General features: G+C 43.6%; 1 protein-coding gene across 1 annotated transcript in view; it reads left to right on the top strand.

The window, feature by feature from the left end:
* Magi1 (membrane associated guanylate kinase, WW and PDZ domain containing 1) overlaps positions 1-21,065 on the top strand; it is a 631,196-nt gene that overhangs the window by 584,366 nt on the left and 25,765 nt on the right. The window contains exons 14-19 of the mRNA XM_021164131.2: positions 419-450; positions 9,391-9,607; positions 13,207-13,290; positions 16,103-16,194; positions 17,652-17,844; positions 19,946-20,239. Coding sequence (XP_021019790.1) covers positions 419-450; positions 9,391-9,607; positions 13,207-13,290; positions 16,103-16,194; positions 17,652-17,844; positions 19,946-20,239 — 912 coding nt within the window. The remainder of the gene's footprint in view (positions 1-418; positions 451-9,390; positions 9,608-13,206; positions 13,291-16,102; positions 16,195-17,651; positions 17,845-19,945; positions 20,240-21,065) is intronic.

The raw sequence follows: 21,065 nt of genomic DNA, 5'->3' as shown, positions 1-21,065 counted from the left end.
TTTCTCTGTCCTGATTGGTCCATTTCCATTGACAAGTGGATCGTGAGGAAAGGGAATATCCTGAACTTAATTGTAAGTTAAGTCTCCCTTAATCCAGAAGAGCATTTGAGATTCTGTCCAAGTGTTCAATTTCCCAGGCCGCTGAGGTCTGTGAATTTCTTTTCCCAGCCTCCAGGCTGCTGCAGTACAAGTCAGCATAGCTAATGCAGATAGATCTCCTGCCTCTCGCTCTCCTCCTCCCTCGCCTTTGATTCGATATGAACAGCCTGGTAACTCCGATGCTGGGGAGAAATCTGACATAACTCTGCAGATGACTAGGTGGCCATGAAACACCTGGGGATTGTTCTTTAAGAAAAGGTAACATTTATATGCTAATTATGTCTTCCCCCCACCCCCTTTGTTGCATTTTTTTTCCTAGGGCTACCAGTTCCCAAGAAGAGCCCAAAGTCGGTAAGGACTTGTCATTTACTTGGTGCTTGGAGGGGGAGGGGGAAGCGGGGAGACCCCATCGGGAGGAAGGTAAGCTGCCTGGGTTCACCTGACTAAATGTGCTTTTAGATTGGTTGCGGGATCCAGGAGCTTAGGCTCGTTTTATTAAGTTCTGGAATATGTTTGATATCGATGGTCTTGGGGTTTGTCTTTTAACTATGTAGAGATGTAGAAGCAGGATGCAAAAGCCAAGAGGATTGAAATAATGCAGTGTGGCTTCTGTACACAGATGCTCCGCAACTCCTTTGAATGGGCGAGTTTCTGAGCGGTTTCAACTTGATACAAATGCTATTGTTTCCTTTGGGGGAGGAAGAGAGAGAAAAGGCTCCACCTGCTTGCTCACTGGCTTCTCAACTGGTGTTCGCAGGGCAGCCGTTCACATGGCTACCGGCTCTCTCCAAGCTTCCTTATGCACGCTATAGTTATTTTGTGAATAATTATTTTTCGAAAAACCAAACGCCCNTGGGTTTAGAGGAGAATTGCTATGCCTGTATATGTCCGTGCTCTCAGATAACAGTGTTCACTGCCCAGCACTAAGAATAAGACATTTCCTTGCTAGGGAAATGTCCTTTGTTGTTTTGCTAGCTTTAGCAGCATTATGCTGCAGGTATGGGATTCTTTAAAAAAAAAAAAAATCAATGTTTTGCTGTCCTTTCTAATCTGGTTTCCATGAAGATGCATTACCTACTTGGCATGCTGGCTAATAACCTAGAGGCTATAGTGTTTTGCTTGGTCGTATGAGCTTTTACTCCCAGGGCACTAACAACAAATTAAAATGCTACTTAAAAACTCCAGACCTGTGACTTGAATGCCTGTGAAATTGAACGAGGTGGCAGGAGCGCCTCGAGTCATTAATATTAGGATGAAGAAGGGGGCTTCCTTGTAACTTAGAAGATTTGAGAACGGGGAAATGTGTNGCTTTGTGCCATCTCCGGAGGAGGAGGACCTTTAAAACTTTGCAGCTTCGAGTGCTGCAGCTGAATTCTTTCCACCTGTCTGCAAGCAGGCAGAAGTTTATTAAGGAGGGGGCTGCATGTGTTCTGAAACACAACTCCCTAGTTCTGCAAAGANAAAAANCGGCAGTAATCGGTGTGGCTCTGATGGCACACACGGTACCGTGGCCATTGGAACACTGACATCGGGAGCTGCTTCCCGTGTCAGTTTGTGTTAATGTCCAGGCAGGAAAGCGCAGAGATGCGTGCGCATGTGTTTATCGCCGTCCCTGGGTCATTGGCAGAAACCCATTCGGCCCTCAGACAAATCAAAGGCAGCTGAAAGATGTGCCTCCCGAGCCTGAGTTAGTGTGAGCTTTCCTTTTTCTCCCCACCATGGTCACGCTGTGCTGATGCATGGGCCTGTTTTACACATCCCACAGGCTGTGGAATCTTGACAAGGGAGGCTTTGCACTAACAGCAAGATTTCAGGTAGCAAGGTGTTCTCTAGCACCTAGTATTGAGCGTGCACAGAGCCCATGTTCATGAAGTCAGTTAAGAGAATTCGCTGGCAGTTTATTTTTGTAGTTACCATGTCATTAGTGAGCAACAAGCCAATTACTTGGGTTGCATTCCTAGGAAAAAGCTCTCTTAACTGCTTTGCCCACAGTCTGCTGGCTCCTAATTACCACAAGCTAAGAGGGTGTGTGCTGCTGGATTTAAGAGCAGGTTCGCAGCTTGGGGCTTGTCCTTACCTGGGTCCTGCTTCAGGACAGGGATGGCAGCTTGCATGGCATGCTGGCACGCTGGCAGCTGCTGCACATGATGAAGGGACTATCAGCCAAGGGCTGCTGTTGGCAGGAGAGCATTGCAAACATCTGTGATCANTGGGGGCTTGTACAGGTGGGTGGAAAGCTGTTTCCCTTTCCCCAGTTTGAATATGGATGGTACCCTGCCAGCGGGCCAGATGATGGTGGGATGTTTTCAGTGGGGTTGGAGGGAGTCCACAGGGATGCTGNGTGTCCAGGTGCTGGGTGAGCCGCTCAGGTGGTGACAGATTCTATAGGCTGCGTAGTTAGTTAAAGGTGCAGCAGTGCTGCCTGGGTTGTAGTCCCTGTGGATTCCACCCCAGCTCTGTGACTAGAATCTGAGCCAGATCCACACTATTGGCTGCCTGCTGAGGCTCTGACACGCTTGGCTTCCNCCGATGATGGACAGGGTCCCTGTATTCCCATACTTTTTCTTTCTTTTTTAATGTTTTCAATAATTGGGCAGTTGAGATTTTATTAGGGCAGAAGGGTTTAGCATATTAATGTTGTTTTACCTCCTGGATTGTCCCTACAGCTTACTCTGAATAAGTAACTTACTAGATTCAGTTTAAACGANGTTTGTGGGTTTTGTGTACTCTTGCGGAAGATTGATGGTACCTCAGTAACATTTTATTAACTTAGTACCTGGATTTCTACATCATAGAGTTTTTCTACCACATGGCAGTTAAAAAAAAAAAGACACATTTGCTGTGGAGTTTTAGACTTCTCTGGAAAACTTGTGCTGTAACCCAACTTAGTCATTCTGAGGAGAAACTTGAACTGCCAGTTCAAATTTCAATACAGAGATCTTGAGAGTGTAGGGATTTCTGAATTCTAAATTGCACAGCAAACATTGTAAGTCAGATCCACCCGTGTTCCTGCTGGGTCACCTCCCACGGTCTCTGTTCTCCCATTGTTGAACTTTCCATTTCTTTACCAGTTCACCAGTCTTGTGCCCATCCATACATTTCTCTTCCCCTTTCTCAACCATTTATCCATCCTGTCATTCAGCACATGTAGTAGTGAGGACCACTAAGTGTGGAACTTGGAATGAGACATTGGAAGTAGAAATGTTTAATGACTGTCTTCTAAGTGATAATAATAGCGTGGGTATCCGGGAACTAAGACAGAAAATATCCCTGCCTCCCAGCAACTGGGGAGTGAAATAGATACCACAGCATAGACAGGCCTGTCTAGACCCTCTCCTCGTGGGGACTACTGAGTCTGCTGAGCACAGGTGTGGAGAGTTGAAGGAGAGCTGAGTGTATACCTTATGCTGCTCATGCTCTCAGTCACAAGGACCTAAGTTGAGTGTCTTACAGAGCCCAGACCCAAGGTAGAATGAAGAACTGTGGCCAAGAATACCCACAGTGTTAAGACCAGTGGCAAGGTGATGTCTTCAAGGTAGCACTAGAAAGCTTCACTCCATCATCTTCCATTCCTTTTACCTGTAAGAGATGCTGAAGGAAATTTCTGGAAGGAGCCATTCATTAACACATGTGAGGAGGACACAAGACCTCTTAGCTGGCAGCTGCCCTGGTGACCCCTTGCCTGAGTCACCCTCTGTGACATGATCTACCTCTCACACTGCACTCCTAGGCTTCACAATCCCAAAGCCACCACATGATCTCGTCACAGCTTCTACAGGCCTGGAGAAGCAGTGAGGACGTAGATGAAGAAAGGAATAGGTGGACTTCGAATTATCTTCTGGCCTCTCACCTCCCACCTCAGTGAGCAGCCCATGGGAGCCTCTACAAGTATAGACTGTCCATTTTGCCAAATCCCTTATATTTTTATGTGACTCAAATTTCCTATTTCTNTCCAGCCAGTGGTCTATGCCTTCACCCATCTGTGAGACAGAATTTGANTCAGAGGCAGGAGATATAGGAAAGAGGCAGAAGAGAAGCTGGAGCTTTGGGCATTCTCACACCTCTGATGACCTTGGCCTCGTACCTCAGCCGCACTGGGATCTGCTCCTATTGTCCATGCAAATCGCTGCAGTGGCCTTGGGTCTTGGCAGATACATCAACTGTAAATAATTTGGCTTTAAAATGGATCAATTTGTCATCTTTAAGCCACATGAATTCTTTCCATCATCTAAGCTCCTAAGTGCTGTCTGTATTCATTTGTTCTCCCGAGCAAATATTTTCAGTTTACTTCATAAGAGCCTCCATTTCTAACTCATTCTGTGAAATCCTGATGAGGTAAATTTTTTCCCCATTTCCATTTATACAAACCACCGCGCCTTCCCAATTTCCCTGACCTGACAGTAAGTAGTATGAGAGAATCATTCATTTTAGAGAGAGAGGTACAATTTCATTCTAAAAGGTTTTGTGATACAAGTTCATGGCCAAGGACTCTTAAGGAGATTTTAAAATTAAGCCCATTTTCTTCTTCTAAGTTGGTGGAGATTTGAGAATGAGGAATGAAAATCTCAGTTCAGAAATCTCAGCCCAGTGACATCAGCATGGGTGACATGTCTGGGTGCATAGCACACGCCTTGACCATGAAACTCAAGCTGGGCTGTCTTGAGGACAATGCAGTGTCTCTAAGCTGGGGGCTTTGCTGCTTTGTGTCTAAGGTGCCTTATCNTCCCTCCTCTCTCCCTGGTCAGCATTGTGTCTCCTCCATCATACCTTTGTCCCAGTAGAAGCTATCTCAGTGCAGAGCAACAGTGAACTTCACACTAGCCCGTCTGCTCCCAGTCTTTTCTCTATATCTGTCCCCAACCTAGAAGCCTGACCAAACTTCCCAGAAGTACATTAACTCTAATGCATTCCTATTTTGAGTGCATAAATGGATTCTTGCTCTAAAGTTAAGAATGAAGCCAGTGCTTACAGCACCACACAGGGCTCTTGCATTTTCTGACTCCCAGGTCCATGTCCAGCTCCTTCATCCAATCGCTATTCATTCTACATAGTCCAAGCTCACGTTCTGTGTGAGGACTTAGCCCAAGCTGGGTCCATTGCCAAAGTACTCTTCTCTACACCCATCCATAAAGCCTGCTATCCAGAGGACATTGCGGTACATTGTTTTAAATGTATTCTGAATGCTTGATTCATTTAATCTCCATCTGCACACATACATTTATACTCAGATATAAATTCCAGGCAATTAGGTAACATCTTTTTATTTATCTGTTGTTTTTCTTATTGTCTGGCACAGTGTAGATTATTCATTTGCATTTGTTGGTCGAGCGAATAAATATGTTGCAGGTGGTCGCTACAGGAGGGTCTTGTCTGATATCCTGTTAAGGCACTAAGTGTTTCTCTTCATCCATGCACACACAGGCTTCCTTTAACAGGACTAAAGCTACAACCTTACAGCTGCTTGTCTTTGAGCAAGTGCCTCACTTAGAGAAATGAGATGGAGGAGGTAGCACACACCTATAACCCCAGTACTCCAGAAGCAGAGACAGGAGAATCCAGAGTTTGTGCTTAGCCTGGGCTACATAGTAAAGCTTTCTTGCTTTCTTTCTTTCTTTCTTTCTTTCTTTCTTTCTTTCTTTCTTCCTTTCTTATTTATTTATTTATTTATTTATTTATGGCTTTTCAAGACAGGGTTTCTCTATATAGCCCTGGCTGTCCTGGAAATCACTTTGTAGACCAGGCTGGCCTTGAACTCAGAAATCCGCCTGCCTCTGCCTCCCGAGTGCTGGGATTAAAGGTGTGTGCCACCACGCCCGGCTCATAATAAAGCTTTCTTACACACACACACACACACACACACACCAAATGATTTTAGTTTGAGAGCTTTATATAAATGGTGTTTTCCCCTTGACCAGTTTTGAACTCTAATAAAGGATGTCATTGAAAATGAAAAACATTTTGAACCGTTTGCACATATAAACACAGAGTACAACTCCAAAAACCCTAAGATTTTCATTATAGAATGCATCTTCTTTAAATTGAGGGGATGTGGTTGGTTTTAAAATTGAGCATAAAACCAGAGCTAAATCTTACCAAGGTGCAGATTCAGAAAGCCTCCAGATGACTGGGCTGCCAGTATGTCACCAAGTCAAGCCAGTGAGTGATGGTTCTGTGGTATGGTTTTTGGACCACATTCTCCAAACTTTTGGAAATTCCCCTCACTGGTATTTTCCAACTGAGATGCCACATTGGATGACATTAAAGGGATTCAGAGAGGCACAGTTTGACAGAAATGAAGCTTTGTGCCTCTCATTTTGTTTTAAATCAGACCTCAAAGAGGTCTTGCTGATGAGGTGAGGCTGTTATAATGTGAAAGGTGGCTAAAGTGTTTTCAGGAGACTTCATCTGCTTTCTCCCTTTGTGGCCAAGCAAGCTCTAGTTAAAGCTGAGGCTAGGCAGTGTCTAGGATGAGATAAGCATCCCAGGTCCTTAGACACCTGTTTGAGTAACATGTCAGACTCTGTACATGATTCCTCTATCAGGGTGAGATATTCTTGACAGAAGCAGCTTAAGGAAAAAAAATGTTCATTTTGGCTCATGAGCTCAGAGGATATCAGTCAGTCGGGATAAGGAGGCACAACTTCAGGATTGGCTTAATCTCTGTCAGCAGGAACATGAAGCGACTAATCACATTATAGTAACAGACAAGAAGCAGAAAGGCTGGGCTAGCACCAGAAGGGCATTATCATCTTCAAGAACCACCCAGGAGACCCACTCCTGATAGCTGGCCACATGTCCCCAAAGGCTCAGCAACCTGCCAACAGCACCACCAGCTGCTCAAACTCTTGGCTGTGTGTGGGCCACTCCCTGTGTATAAAAACCAATTGGCATGTTATACATCAGGAGTGCCCAACACTTTCATACTTTCATCAGACTCTCAGTGTGACAGGGAGGAAAAGCTTAAAGTGTGGTTTTCAGGGACAGGTACCCAAGAAGTTAGGGGAGAACATACTGCAAATTGTACCCCCTGAAAGAGTCACATGGGAGCATTCTTCAGGTATACTCTAGCAAGAAGGCTTAGGGGGTGCCAGGAGGGGCGGGGAGAGGGNGAGTGAGCATGAATGGAGACTAAAGCTTTCAGGATTCCAGACTTACCTCATCTAGGAAACAAACTCAGTGTGGATGGTCTCATCATACAATCAGGCATTTGCCATTCTTTTAAGGAACAGAATTAGGTTAGGCATTTGCTGGGAAGAGTGANAGTCTCCAGGCAAACAGCTTCTGAGTTGGATGACGATTTTTCATATTTAGAATGTCTCCTTAACAGCATNAAAGTCACGGTCTGGTTACTAATGTTCACTGCAAGATGGAAATAGCCTTTAATTTTCCTTGTAAAATGTTACATGTTGTTATTTTTTTTAAGAGGTATGAAAATTCAAGGAAGAAACCTAAGCATAGTACCTATTTTTTTTTTCTATAAATGTTATGCCATATGTTTACACCAACAATGGGTAGATGCTACTATGTGTGCTTTGAGATTGAGAGCCTTGTAAGAGATAGACATTGAGAAGGACAACTTGCTGTGCACATCCAAAAAAGAGAACTTGTGCTGTTCTCGCCCTCAACAGCTTCATCCAAGGAAGGGACAGAGTAGGGATCGCTTTTCAGGGCATGATACGAGGGCATAGAGCTGATGTCAATGTGGAGAAGGACCTTAAAAGGTGGCAGGGTGCCTATGTCAAGTCTGTCTAGTCTAGCCAATCTATCTAGCACAGAGCCAAGTGCTTTAATCACCTGAAGAAAGACAGGGTGCTGTGTTGTATTTGCCCTGTGCTTTCCCTGGCATCTTTACCACTTCATCTTTACATGTGAGGAACGTTCCCTCAAGTACAGAACTTTTCCAGAACCTATAGCCAGAGCTCTAGCAGTCAGGAGCAAATCAAGGAGTTGAGAGGTGGCTGCCAATAAGATGTTTGCCACACAAAATAAAAACCTATGTTCTTTTTGGACTTTTCTTCATCTACTTATTTGGGGATAGGCCCGTGGACATTTCTAACAAAGGTTCAAAGATGGAGGCCACCTGAGGGCAGAGCAAGGAGTAGGATTGATGATAGCCTCTGGTGACAGAGCTCTAGTTGACCGGATTACACATTGTCAGGATCTTATGGACCCCATTTAAAATAGCTCTGAGGTTTGTGTAACAGAGGATAGGGATGCATACACATGTGCAAGCAAGCACACACACATGTACACATACATAAACACACCATACACACACATGTACACACACACACACACACACACGTCTCATACCTCCTAATCACTAGGCACAGAAGTTCAGTAACGTGGTGTGTTTTGCAAAGGAGACAGAATTCCAGTATGGCATTTGCAGGGGTGAAACCATTAGGACAGTCTTGGCTGTTGTCTCTGTCAATTCAGAGAACATTTCATAAAATGAAAATCTGTGCTAAGCTGGTTTCAGTGATCAAGAACTTGACTCTGCCTTTGAAGTCAATAAAGTTCCCTCTTTGAAAGGTATTCGAACTGTGGACAGTTACCAGTCTGGGAAGGCTGACCCCTGAAGGGCAATATATACACACATCACATTTGCTCTTGACTTTTAAACTCACAGTAGTATCAGTAATTCAAGAGATGGAAAGCCACACCTTTAGAATTGATTGACAGAAAACTATAGAAACTCTTGACTTGATGGTTCTCTGCACTTGGGTACCAGTGCACTTTGCCTCTAGGCGTGACTACCTAATGCTCTGACCCAATCTCTATTGGAATAGAACTAGCAGAAGCCTTTAGAGCAGAGTGGGTATTTTATTACTAAAAGGAACAGCATATGGAGCCATGAGAAGCATTTTTAGGCATGGTTGTATTGCTTGTAGATAGCACAGACTTACATCTGAAACATGGTATCCTGAGTCGCATATTTTTGTCAGGAAAGGAGGGTGTCAGGATTGATGCTGCATCCTCCAATAGAGAAGCCCAGTGTATCTTCCCAAGAACTTACAATGAAAATCAGACTTGTNTCCTTACTACAGCCCAGAGAACACCATGCTCTGTGGTTATATCTTTCTGTCTAGTCCAGCCCTCTGTCTTTCTGCCAATCATTTGAGGATTNATCTGCATCCAACACTTTGCTGGGAAAAGGTAGTGGCCAGAGTCTGTTGTTGTGCTAAACTCATATGCACACGTGCGTGCAAAGTCAGGCTGGGGAGAGATGCCCACTGCAGAAACCACAGTCATCTTCCTTTCTTGGCTCTCTCACTTGCTTTCTTACAGCAGCCACTGGAGAGGAAAGACAGCCAGAACAGCTCCCAGCACAGCGTCTCCAGCCACCGGAGCCTGCACACTGCATCCCCGAGCCACGGCATACAGGTGCTCCCTGAGTACCTACCTGCAGACGCCCCTGCTCCAGATCAGACTGACAGCTCTGGGCAGAAAAAGCCAGATCCTTTTAAAATCTGGGCCCAGTCCAGGAGCATGTATGAAAACCGACGTGAGTAACGCCTGGGTTCCTGCTTTTCCGGGCCCTTTCCCGCTGTCTAACTTGCTCATAATNGAAGAGGCCTAGGTGTCAAGTGATCAGATAGAGGTAAAGAAGGTGGGGAGCCAGATAAAATCCTGGATGATGTCTCTGTTTTGAGGAAGCCAGGGTAAAGAGGTGGTTGCTAAGAGCCACGGTCTTCAGTTCTTTCCCAAGTGGGCCCTAGCACACTCTGCGTGCCTGTCTGGCAAAGCTCCTCAGACACACAACAGAGCACAATTGTGATTTGGGGTTTTTAAAGTTACTGATAATGTTTTTTATTTTCCCCTCTTCCATCTTTATAAACATTTCCCTTCAAAAGGTGGGGGGAAAAAACTTACAGAGGATGATTGTAGCTTAATTATCTATATACTGGTCAGGTGCTCTCTTGGGAAAACACTCACAGGGGATGGTTGTAGCTTAATTATTTATACACTAGTCAGGTGTGCTCTGTGTTCTGCCTTTTTACTAGACAGACTTGGAAAGATGGGCTTCAGAACTTCCCAGATCTTAAAAACCTAAAATTCCCTCCGTCTTTCTTGTCTTTCTTTTTTTAATGACTACTGCGGACGCTCACCATCAGTAATCTTTATTATTTTATCAAAGCAGATCCCTAAAATNCCCTGGGCTTGGTAGAAGCACATCAGGCCTTTTGGAGGCTTTGCTGTCACTAACATTTTTCTCTCCAGATGTTGGTCAGTGTGCCCTGGAATGAGGCAGCATGTGTTAGGAGGGAAGACATTATTTGTGACTTGGGAGAAGCTGAGAGCAAAAACAGCATTGCTTTGCCTGGCTGCCCGTAGCATGGGTTTTGTCCCTAGCCGCAATCTCTATGGAGATTGTAGCCCAGAAGCTGATGAGAGATTGAGAGTTCTTCCTCACCAACCACTCTGACTTGGCTGTGTAGCATACCTGTGCTGGATGAAGGATGTTTTANGACACTCCCATTGTTCTGTGACAAAGAATAAAGAGAATGTGTAAGGCCAATAACCCCAAGGAAAAAAACTGACCAAGCCCTTAGGTTAAAGTCAACAATTAAGGGGCACATGATAAGCTCACCTCTTGCCAATTATCAGCTGTTGGAAGTCCCTTGAAGTATCATCAGGGTACAACAGTGAGCAATTAGATAGGCTGTGGTACTGGCCCAGCCTCAGCAGGCTGACAAAAGGCAGCTGATTTGGAAGTGGAACACGCATATCTACCTACCTCACCCAAACTGAGGAAGATGCCATCAAACTATTCTGGAAGCCAGACTCAAGGAAATTTCCCAAAGTTGAGCATCCTTTATCAAAAATGCCTCCAACTTCAGATTTTGAAATATTTGCTTATCCATAATGAGATAGTCTGAGAATGGGACCTGAGTCTAAATTTCAAATCTGTTTCTGTTTCGTATATCCCTTACACGCAAAGCTAGAATGTCATTTTAAACTGTATTTGCAGTGCTTTTATTTGTGAATGTAAGCTTTATGGCATGGCCTTTTCTTTGTGCGGTATTACGTCAGTACTTACAAGCTTTGGGTTTTAGAGCATTTGAGGTTTTCAGATGAGGGATACCAACTGGTATAAACCTGGGCTTCGTACCTGGATTCCTCTCTAACTGTAGTGATTTCTCTTCAAAATACCACTGAAGGAAGGCATGCCTTCTGAAGGAAAATATTCCATATTCCCTTCACATCTCTCTCTAACCATGTGGCTTCTTCAGTCAAGGATCCAACTTCAGGGGATGTTGAGTGATCACTTTATTGACCATGGCCCTGCTTTCTTCAGTACCGAACACATTATGATTGAGTTTTCCGTGGTCCAGTCATTTTGTGATCCAATAAATCATTCCCTGAACTATTGGTGTGTCCTCCTGGATTGACAGGACGCTCTAAGCACATGCTCAGTGGTAGGCATATTTACCCCAAAGCAGCAGTATCCCTTGGGATTTGGATATTCAACTTTTAAGAGTTTTTACCAGGAAAAGAAATTGGAATTATCCAGTATGGCTATACCCAGTTTCTATAAGCACTGACATTGCTCAAGTGGAGGTAGACAAGCATTTGGAAATCTTTCAGTTTTGCTCCTTGTACTTTGTGTAGCATCAAAGCAATCAGGAGCACAAGGGAAAATCAACGCCTCTTTGGGGATTGGAGGTTCTGTGATAGAGTGATAGTAGCAGCCCAATGGCTGTTAAGAGCTACATAGATTTTTTTTTATTTCTCTACTAAGTGAGAATAATGAAAATCCACCCGCCCCCAGTATAATTATTCTGTCTATTACAGATACTCTTCTTTCCATGGTACCTACTGATGAACCTGTATCAATCTTGCCTTTGAATTAGTATTTGGCTTAATCTCAAAACTGTTTCTCCCATTGCCCTAAGTTATTTTGTATTTTGTCTTTTAAGAACATTTAAAAAAAAAAAAGAGGAATATCTGGATGGAGGGAATTCCCTCCCCATCCCATGATAACAGAAGCAAATACTGAAGGAGAACTAAAGTCAGTCACATTAAATATACACATTACTCCCTTAATGTTTAAATACCTTTTCCTTTTTATTAAACTTCATTGTTAAAGGCGACATAAAGATAGACACACACCTGACCATTTCCTTTACATGGTCTAGGCATTTCGAAAAATAACATCCTCTCAATTTAGCCATCTGCCTGAGCAGCAGTGTCCCAATGATTTCATCTGAGTTACAAATATGTTAATAAATACCTTTGAAGGATTTCAGTGTTAGTTAAAGACTTGAAGTCCTTTAAATAAGCCATCTTGCCTGTTTTGTATTTTCTCTAGATAACAGGCCAGTTGGATCCGTGTCTTTAAAAATGACATGATTGGTCTTATTAGCAGATGTTCACACAGTCACCTAGTACACAGCAGCATTTACTATAAAAGAAACTCCAGTGCTTATAACTAAAGTATTTGCCTGTTTGTGGCATAGCTTGAAAAGAAAGCAGTCAACACTGTCATCTTAACCAGCATTAGAAAGCTGTCCTTTAGGGAGTTGTGCTTACAAGTCTGACACCAGGAATTTAAGATGATTATAACAATTTCTATGTGTGTGTTCATTCAAAGTCGACGGATTCCGTGATTGCATCTCAAACAGAAGAAAGACTATTCTGGTTTGAACTGCCTAGAATTCACTAGGGCATGCTTCAGCCTAAGAGCAGAGTCTCTGGGGATTGATGCGCCCCCAAATAATCAGTGTTGGTGTGTAATGGTGGCACGAATGCACGTCCATTTTCTCAAAAGGCAATGAGAATGTAGACAGCTTTCTTGTGTTTGTGACATGAAGCAAGGTCATTCAAGAAGGTGGTTAAAGCCTAATTAAACCTAAGGATCCTTGACAGTACCAGTACTGAAGCCACAGGAAGCCCTCAGTGTTCAGTTAGCTTTTTGACATGTAAAACACCATGAAAAAAAAAGTGAAAACCAGAACCAAGCTACCACCCTTTGAACCCAAAGCAGCCGCGACCTTTATTGTGATGCTGAATTGAACATCCCTTACCANTCACAATGAAGTTAAAATGGACTAAGAAAGAACACATATTAAGCTTTACACAATTGTGAAATTGATATTCCAGCTATGTCACCTTCGCCTGCATCAGGATTGAGCAAGGGTGAAAGAGACAGAGAAATCAATTCCACGAATTTTGGAGAATGTCAGAGTAAGGATCTGCCGCAAACTTTTGCTCCTCCATTGTCATCCATCCTGTTTGATGTTCCCATCTGTCTGGGGAGAAGTCCACAGAAGCGAGGGAAGAGAAAAGTGCATGTATTGGCCGAACATAAACCAGGCATCAGATNAGATTAGGGGGTGACGTGTGTGTTTTCACAGTCTGTGCCAGTGGTGACACCAGGGCCTGGTGACNCCACTCGCACTACACTTCAAGGAAAGTCATTCTGCTACTTTGTTAAGTGACCACGACCATTACCAGAAGCAGATTAGCTACAGAGATTGACCCCTCGGTGAGGATTTAAGATGCACACAGATGGATCAGAGCTATAAGTTCTGTAAGACTGGCCTCACTAAAATACTAACAGTAATTTAAAAAAAAAAATAGTAATTTGGGGGAAATGGCCTCACCTTGCTGCTCTCTAAAATACAACCTTTGAAATTAGAGAGTGAGAACATTTGGGGGGAGTAAACCTTAGTACTCTTTATACAAAGAACTAATATCATAGAAGATAAAAATTGAATACCATGGTATGGGTCAATATCAATTCACAGGTCAAAGTTATATTTATTTGGGTACACAGTTGGTAAGAAAAATAAAATTGTTAGTAGGTTAAAATTAAAGTATCAGAAGACTTCCTTTGTCGCATGTCTGTGTTGGTGTTTGTGTCTGTGTGTCCTTGTTCATTGTCCCAAATGTCACAAGGCACCTTTTTTTTTTTTTAACTTGCCATTTTCTTGTTGATTCTTGAAAGGAAGAAAACTTTTTTTCCTGTGGACTAACTCGGGTGATTGACCTAAATCTGTGGGGTCTCCTCCTCCAAATACCATGATAGCTGACACCTCATTGCCACATAAAGCAGGAAGGAGCTACTTTTTGTTTTGTTTTGCTTTTTGGGTTTTTTTTTTTTTTTTTTTGTCCCTGTAGGATGGAGAAATGACAGTGTATGACAGTGTGTTATGTGATGCTGAAGGAAAAAGCTTCTGGGCTGAAGGCCTTTGCAGAGGTTCTTTAATTGCTCACAGAAAGCTCCAGCAGCCAACTATACTGGCTGAAAATCACCAGTGGCCTTTTGGGATACTAGTTTTCTTCCCTGTATAACCCAAAAGACAGAATACCCTCTGAGTTTGCTTGTTATTTCAATGGGGCANTTAACAGCAAGCATCGTCTACTAAGCTACTCACACAGAAATGAATTATGTATGTATGTATATATAATGTGTTCAAGGAAATATCTGTCTCTAATGGTTTCAGTAGGAATTCCGTGGTATAGCTGGGTTTACCTTCCTTGGCATTTTACAAGTTAACAAGTTAACCTCAGCATTTATAATAAAAGAACTAGACTCACACACCTAGGTAGAGCCCCAGTGTTAAAGTAGCTCAAGCAAAATATCCACGTGTGAGCAAGTACACTGTGCCTTGTACTTACGTATTTGTCTTGTTCCCCTTGGATGATTCATTTTCTATGCATCTTAGGCTCTAGACAAAGCACTAAAATGGAACAGTTCTCCCCAATGTGAAATCTAAGCCACCATTTTCATCTTTCCTGTCCCATCATACAAAATTAGAGAAGATGAGAATTAAAAATCTCAGGCCTGGATACTCCTACAGCCCAAAATATAATTAATGAAACAAATAAGAATGTGTGGTGGTAATTTAATGCCCCTTCAGGATTCACTGCAACTAAATTATAACTTATTCTCTTTAACTAAAAGTTGTATCACTTTATAGACTGTAAATATGTACACACTTTGCATGTACCTTAAATACTCAATTAGAATGGCATCAAAGTAACCACTTGTATTGTCTCAGGGCAGTGACAGTGCAGTTGTATAGAATGAGCTCATGCACAAGAAGCATTTGCTAGAGTGTATCAAGAGCTTCATTTTAAAGCACTAGGTCATTACTGAGTGTTAGACATAAAGTAGCAAGTTATNGAATAATGAGTTATTACATATAATGTTCCAATACCATAGGTAAATTAAGGGAAAGTTGTAATTTAGTAATGAGACNCAGTTAATTGCTCAGAAGATTCTGTCCTCACTCGACCCTAGGGACAAAGTCTGACAACTCAGGGGTAATAGGACTAAAATCGTATTAAACTCTATTTACCAGTCCTAGAGTTGTTTTGTTTTGTAATGGTCCCAGGGATCAAACCCAAGGCTTGGGGAAGGCTAGACGAACAGTATACCTTCAAGCTGTGCATCCCATAGCCCTTTAAAGTAACATTTTTTTTTTCCTCACAAAATTGATCTNGTTTCAAATTACTGGTGTCACTGGTCTTGATTATGATAGGAGAAAAGAAAATAATTAAAAATTAATTAGAGATTCTCTTTAGCCCAAGCCACAATACTTATCCTCTCAGTAAGATAACAAATCATTTAAAGGAATATTCCAAACTATAGAGCCTATGTCTTCTCCATAGAGAGGCTCACTACAGGGGATTTTATTCGTGGATGCTTGCTTTGTAGTGCAACACATGGTGATTTAATTTACTTGATTCCTGTTGCAGCAATGCTGGGAAGAGAGGCCCTTTCTGACTCCTGGCTCATCTGTCCATGATGGTGTGAGCTAAAGTAGGAATTTATCATGNGCTCCATAGTCCTTTGGAGAACTGAAGAGCTGACTGGCCCTGCTACTTACTTGTGCCCCTTGTTGTCACCCAGCCATGACCTTTTCTTTAGTTGCCTGTGACGCTTTTATCTGTGCATACACCATCCATCCTGGTCCTGTTTGTACTCATCTTAGACGCCTGATCCCTTTTATTAGTGAAATGATCTTTCTCCCTTCTTCCTTCTCCGCAGTTCCAGATTACCAGGAACAGGACATCTTCCTCTGGAGAAAAGAAACCGGATTTGGATTTAGGATTCTGGGTGGAAATGAACCAGGGGAACCCGTGAGTCTTTTATCTGTTTCCTTCCCCAGTGCTGTTTGCTAAGGCTTCAAAGGAAAGCCGCAGCAATGACAGATCACCAAGATAGGAATCCAGCTAGCTGTCGCTCTGGGCTCTTTCATGCTNGGTAGTATGGATCTCAGACTGGCTTTTTGTGGAGCTGCATGTGTTGTTGTTGTTGTTGTTTGTCTTGAGGAAGAAGGAAAGTAATGTTCTGTACAGCTTTTGTGTGTGCTGGGGAATTTGAGCAGCTGTCCACACACACACACACACACACACACACACACACAGAAGGAAAACAAAGGGCAAACTGAGCATCCTAACAAAGCTCTGAGGCATGTGCTACAGGGAGAGGGTGTACGTATACTTGAGTAGACAGTATCGGGAGGGGTCTGTGTAGTAAATGACTAGAGCACAGAGGGAACTTCCCTAGGCAGCAGTACTGGTTCAGGAAAATGGCACCCTGTCTTTAAAGAACAGAAAAAGGACCCTGAACAGTGATGTAGAAACACCAAGTCTCCTCCCTGGGCCTCAGTCTCTTAGAGTAAGTTGACTTTAACGTCACAACGTCCTTTGCAAGGAAAACAAAAGAGAAGAAGCCTTGTCCCTTTGGAATAAAAGCTGTTATTCCTGGAGCAGTTACTGTGTGTGTGGTGTGCTCGCTAAAGACTTCTAGCACCTGTTCTCTCCGTTATCCAGGATGTATTCCTGTTTTTCAAACCAGAAAATAAAAGCCCCAGAAAGATTAATTAACTGGCCCAAGGTCACAGAGGTAGTATAAATGGAGGGTCTGACACAACCTAAGTCCTTCATCCTTTTTTTCCTGTACCTTCTAAACTCTAAATGTCATGTAAAGGAAAGGATAGCATTATTGTCTACTGAGAAGGCAAAGCCACACACCAATATTTAAACTCACATTTAGTGAATGGTGAAACTTCAAGAAGTTGGATATAAGCATTCCTCTGCCTTATGGTCCTGAAAGATGGCCAGACTGCTTCATTTTCCCCTCCTTTTATACTGTTTAGTGAAATGCNCTACTGCTAAGCAGACAGTACTAGACCCTTTAAGAGAAGAAGTGTCAATATAATTAGTGGGGTGCAATGAAAGTGAGTTTCTTGAATCNACAGGAAATGAGGAAAAGCCTTTCATGTAAGGAAATAAAGTGGTCGTTTTCCCAGAGTAGAAGAAAAATACATGATTGACAGACCACNGATGCATCTATTTCAGAGAGCCCTGTAACAAATAGTTACTCTTTCCACAAACTGCTACAGGACCTGGCACAATGCCTTATACACAGTAGGTGCACAATGCCTTATACACAGTAGGTGCTCAGTAATTGTTTGTGGGATGCATGTGGATATGAGTAAACTGAATTTATTTTTAGAGATGCATGGGCCATCAGTCTTGATANTAAACCCAACACAGGGCAGTGTTTCACCCGTCATCTGATTACTCAACAGATTTATATCGGTCACATCGTACCGCTGGGTGCTGCTGACACAGACGGCCGCCTGAGGTCTGGAGATGAATTAATCTGTGTGGATGGGACACCAGTAATTGGGAAATCACACCAGCTCGTGGTCCAGCTTATGCAACAAGCTGCCAAGCAAGGCCATGTCAATCTCACAGTGAGGCGGAAAGTGGTGTTTGCCGGTATGTTTCTCATTCATTCCTCCAGACCGTGCTCTGTCTGCGTCTGCCTCCTCAAGCTTCTATTTTAGCAAATGTTTGCAAATGTGATNGAGCTCAGACTTTCCAGATGGTTTCTTTCTCTCCAGCCCTGCTGTCATTCAGATGTAGTTTAATATGCTGTTTGCATATGATACAGAAAGACATCCAGAGAGTGCTAGTTGACCATACATTCTCCCGCCTCTTGCCCCCTCAGCAACCAGAACTCAGACTTCCTCTTCACTAGGTGATAATCCTCTCAAGAGCCCATCAGGANAGTGAGAAAAGGTCAGCTCGGGATGCAAAGAACAGAAGCCAGGTTTGGGCTGCGAAATGAGCTCGCCCTCACCCAGCACCTTGCTCTTGTTTTGCCCCTCAAGGCTTTTCTTTGTCCTTCACTGGAAAGCCAAGGAGCTGGCTGGTTCTAGGGAATCCCTGATTTCCTCTGCAATTTTTAAAATACCCTTTCAGGATCAACTCACAAAGAACACTTCTCCAAATGCTCTCCGGTTTTAGCACCCCCTTCCCGCCACGCCTGTGCCTCGGAGCGTACTTCCGTCTCTGACTCTGCCACTTTAAGAAAGCTGCCACATATCTGTTCTTTCCTGAAGCATATGTCTTTCCAGTTCACCTTTGCATCCAGCCTGTACTCAAAGCCGGTATGGCAGACTCCAGAAGAGGATGGTTAACCATGGCGTCAGTTGATTTACTGAACAAGTATGATGTGAAAGCCTGTGAGTTCGCTGTAGTCATAATATCAGAGTAGCAGTTACCTACCAGATCAAATTAATTGGCCCTTAAAAAAAATACTATTGTAGCTTACTTTAAGTGACATATAAGTAATTACAATATGATGTTATTAAATGCCAATATAAGAGTCTAATGGCAGCCATTGAAAACGGTCNCACTCCACCACAGATTGTGTCCTTAGAACTCATTCCAGACCACCAAAGCTCTTTTACCATGCAGCTGGTGGCAGTCAGCTAGTTTGGTTTGAGTTTTGAGATGACTTGAAAACTATTTGATTTCCCTGATTTAAAGTAGTAGCAAGACAATGTAAATTTCACTCTATTATTTCAGGTTTACTTTGAAAGACTTAAACGTATGGGATTTTTAGCATGTTGGTCCTTTACAGACATCATATTAAGTGAAAGCAGGTAAACAGATAGCAAGCAGAAAGGGGGAGGACCGGAGAGTTGTTCTTCAATGGTGAGGGCTTCCCGTGGGAAAGCTGATGAAATTCTGTAACNGCGTGACCATACACCTGAGTTACATGTAGCGACTGTCAGATTGTAACATTTGTGCTTCCCATAATCAAGAACATCTATGAAAGTAAAAGCTGTGTGGATAAAGGTAGTCCCAGGCACAGCCTGCAGCAGCACACACTCCTTTTGGTACCTGGTTCCACCTAGGGTGTGGACTAAGAATGTTCTCCTCAGTAGCTGACTGAGGTTGGAAGGAAGCCAGTGAGTGCCTCTAGCTCTGTGTTTGGAGTAGATGTTTACAGCTGGGAACCGGGGAGAGCAGTTAAGTGTGCCTACCATGACTCCTCATGAATCCATCTGTGTGAGTCTTACAGGTACAACCCTTCACAGCCTCCTGCCCAATGAAGAAGTAAACACTGAGCAAACATGACAGGAGGCGGAGGAGGGGAGATCTGNGAGTCAGGGAGCCTGTGGAGCTACAATCCTTGCCTTCACTGGCAGAGCTCATACAAGAGGCCTCTCACAATTCCTTCCTACACAGGAGAAATTCAGAACTGGATGTGGCTGTAGACTGAATGGCATTATGGATATTGTCACTGTACTGTCTACCCTGTAAATACCATCTACCTCCTATATACAGGACTATTTAGGAGTCCTCTTTGGGAGTCAGTGTGTATCGTCTGCCTTCCTAGAGCCTGACTGTTAACGTTTCCACAGCAAGGCTGCATTTCATGCCTGTGTGGCAGTTCTCTGAGTCGAGGCAAGGATCGCTCGCGTCTTGATTTTTTTTTACAGGNGGGGAAGTTGGAAGTGTGGTTCCCAGAAGAGGAAGGGTTCCTCTTCTGGGAATCAAATGGTTTAGACACACATCTCTCTTGCAGTCCCCAAAGCAGAGAATGAGGTGCCCTCACCAGCCTCATCACACCACAGTAGCAACCAGCCCGCGTCCCTGACGGAGGAGAAACGCACACCGCAAGGCAGCCAGAACTCTCTGAACACTGTGAGCTCCGGCAGCGGCAGCACCAGTGGCATTGGCAGTGGTGGCGGCGGGGGCAGCGGTGTGGTGAGCGCTGTGCTACAGCCCTATGATGTGGAGATTCGGCGTGGGGAGAACGAGGGCTTCGGGTTTGTCATCGTGTCCTCTGTGAGCAGGCCCGAAGCGGGCACAACCTTCGGTGAGTGCTAGAAAGGGTCCAGGATGGATTCCCAGTTTAGGAAGTTTACTGCCCTGACAGTGGCTCTGAGCTTAGCTCTCAGCAGAAATGCCTGAACGCTTTTTCGCTTCATACATTAAAGTCATAGTTGGAGGTGAAGTTTATTTGGTAGGTTTTGTTGGGTCCCCTTCCCCACTGCCCGCTTTTAGCTTTCTTTCTAANTGTGTGGCCGTGCACAGCTTCAGGTACACAGAAGACCTTATGTCAGATTTGAATAGCTGCCCCTGGGTAGGATAAAGGATTATACAATGGTTGCTAGCGAAAGACCTGAGAAAGTTCCTAAGTAGAAGATATTAATAACAATGGCCTCAGAAAGTCCTAAGGATTTTTAAAAGCAGCAGATGTTGGTAAGCATGCCTAGGGAAAGCAGAGGTGTAGAAAGTAAGAAAATGAATCTCCCCCCATCTCATATGGCCTTTCTCTGTCCCAACCTGAATGCTGCCTGAAGTTTTAAATGACCCTCTATTGTTGCTTTAGAATCTAGCTAAACGCAGAGTCATTTGATTTTGGGGTCTTATTCAGGTCTTGGGTTTTACTGAAGTATGGATAATGTTTTGTAATCTTCTCCAAATATTAACCTCTCCTGGGTGGATTCACAAAGGCAAACAGGAAACCAGTTGAATCTCTGAGTCTCCTCCTGTTGCAGTGGGTGTGCCCCTCCTTCCTGAATCCTTTCTGATTCAGTCCTTTGTCATCTCCAGAGCACACTGGAAAGTGATAGGAGATAGGAAAAGTAATGATACAGGCTTCAGTTTTCTCTCAAATGGCTCAACCCCATAGGTCCTTG

Source organism: Mus caroli, chromosome 6 (genome assembly GCF_900094665.2).
Source record: "Mus caroli chromosome 6, CAROLI_EIJ_v1.1, whole genome shotgun sequence".
NCBI classification, from domain to species: Eukaryota; Metazoa; Chordata; class Mammalia; order Rodentia; family Muridae; genus Mus; species Mus caroli.
This window is presented reverse-complemented; position numbering and strand designations above follow the sequence as displayed.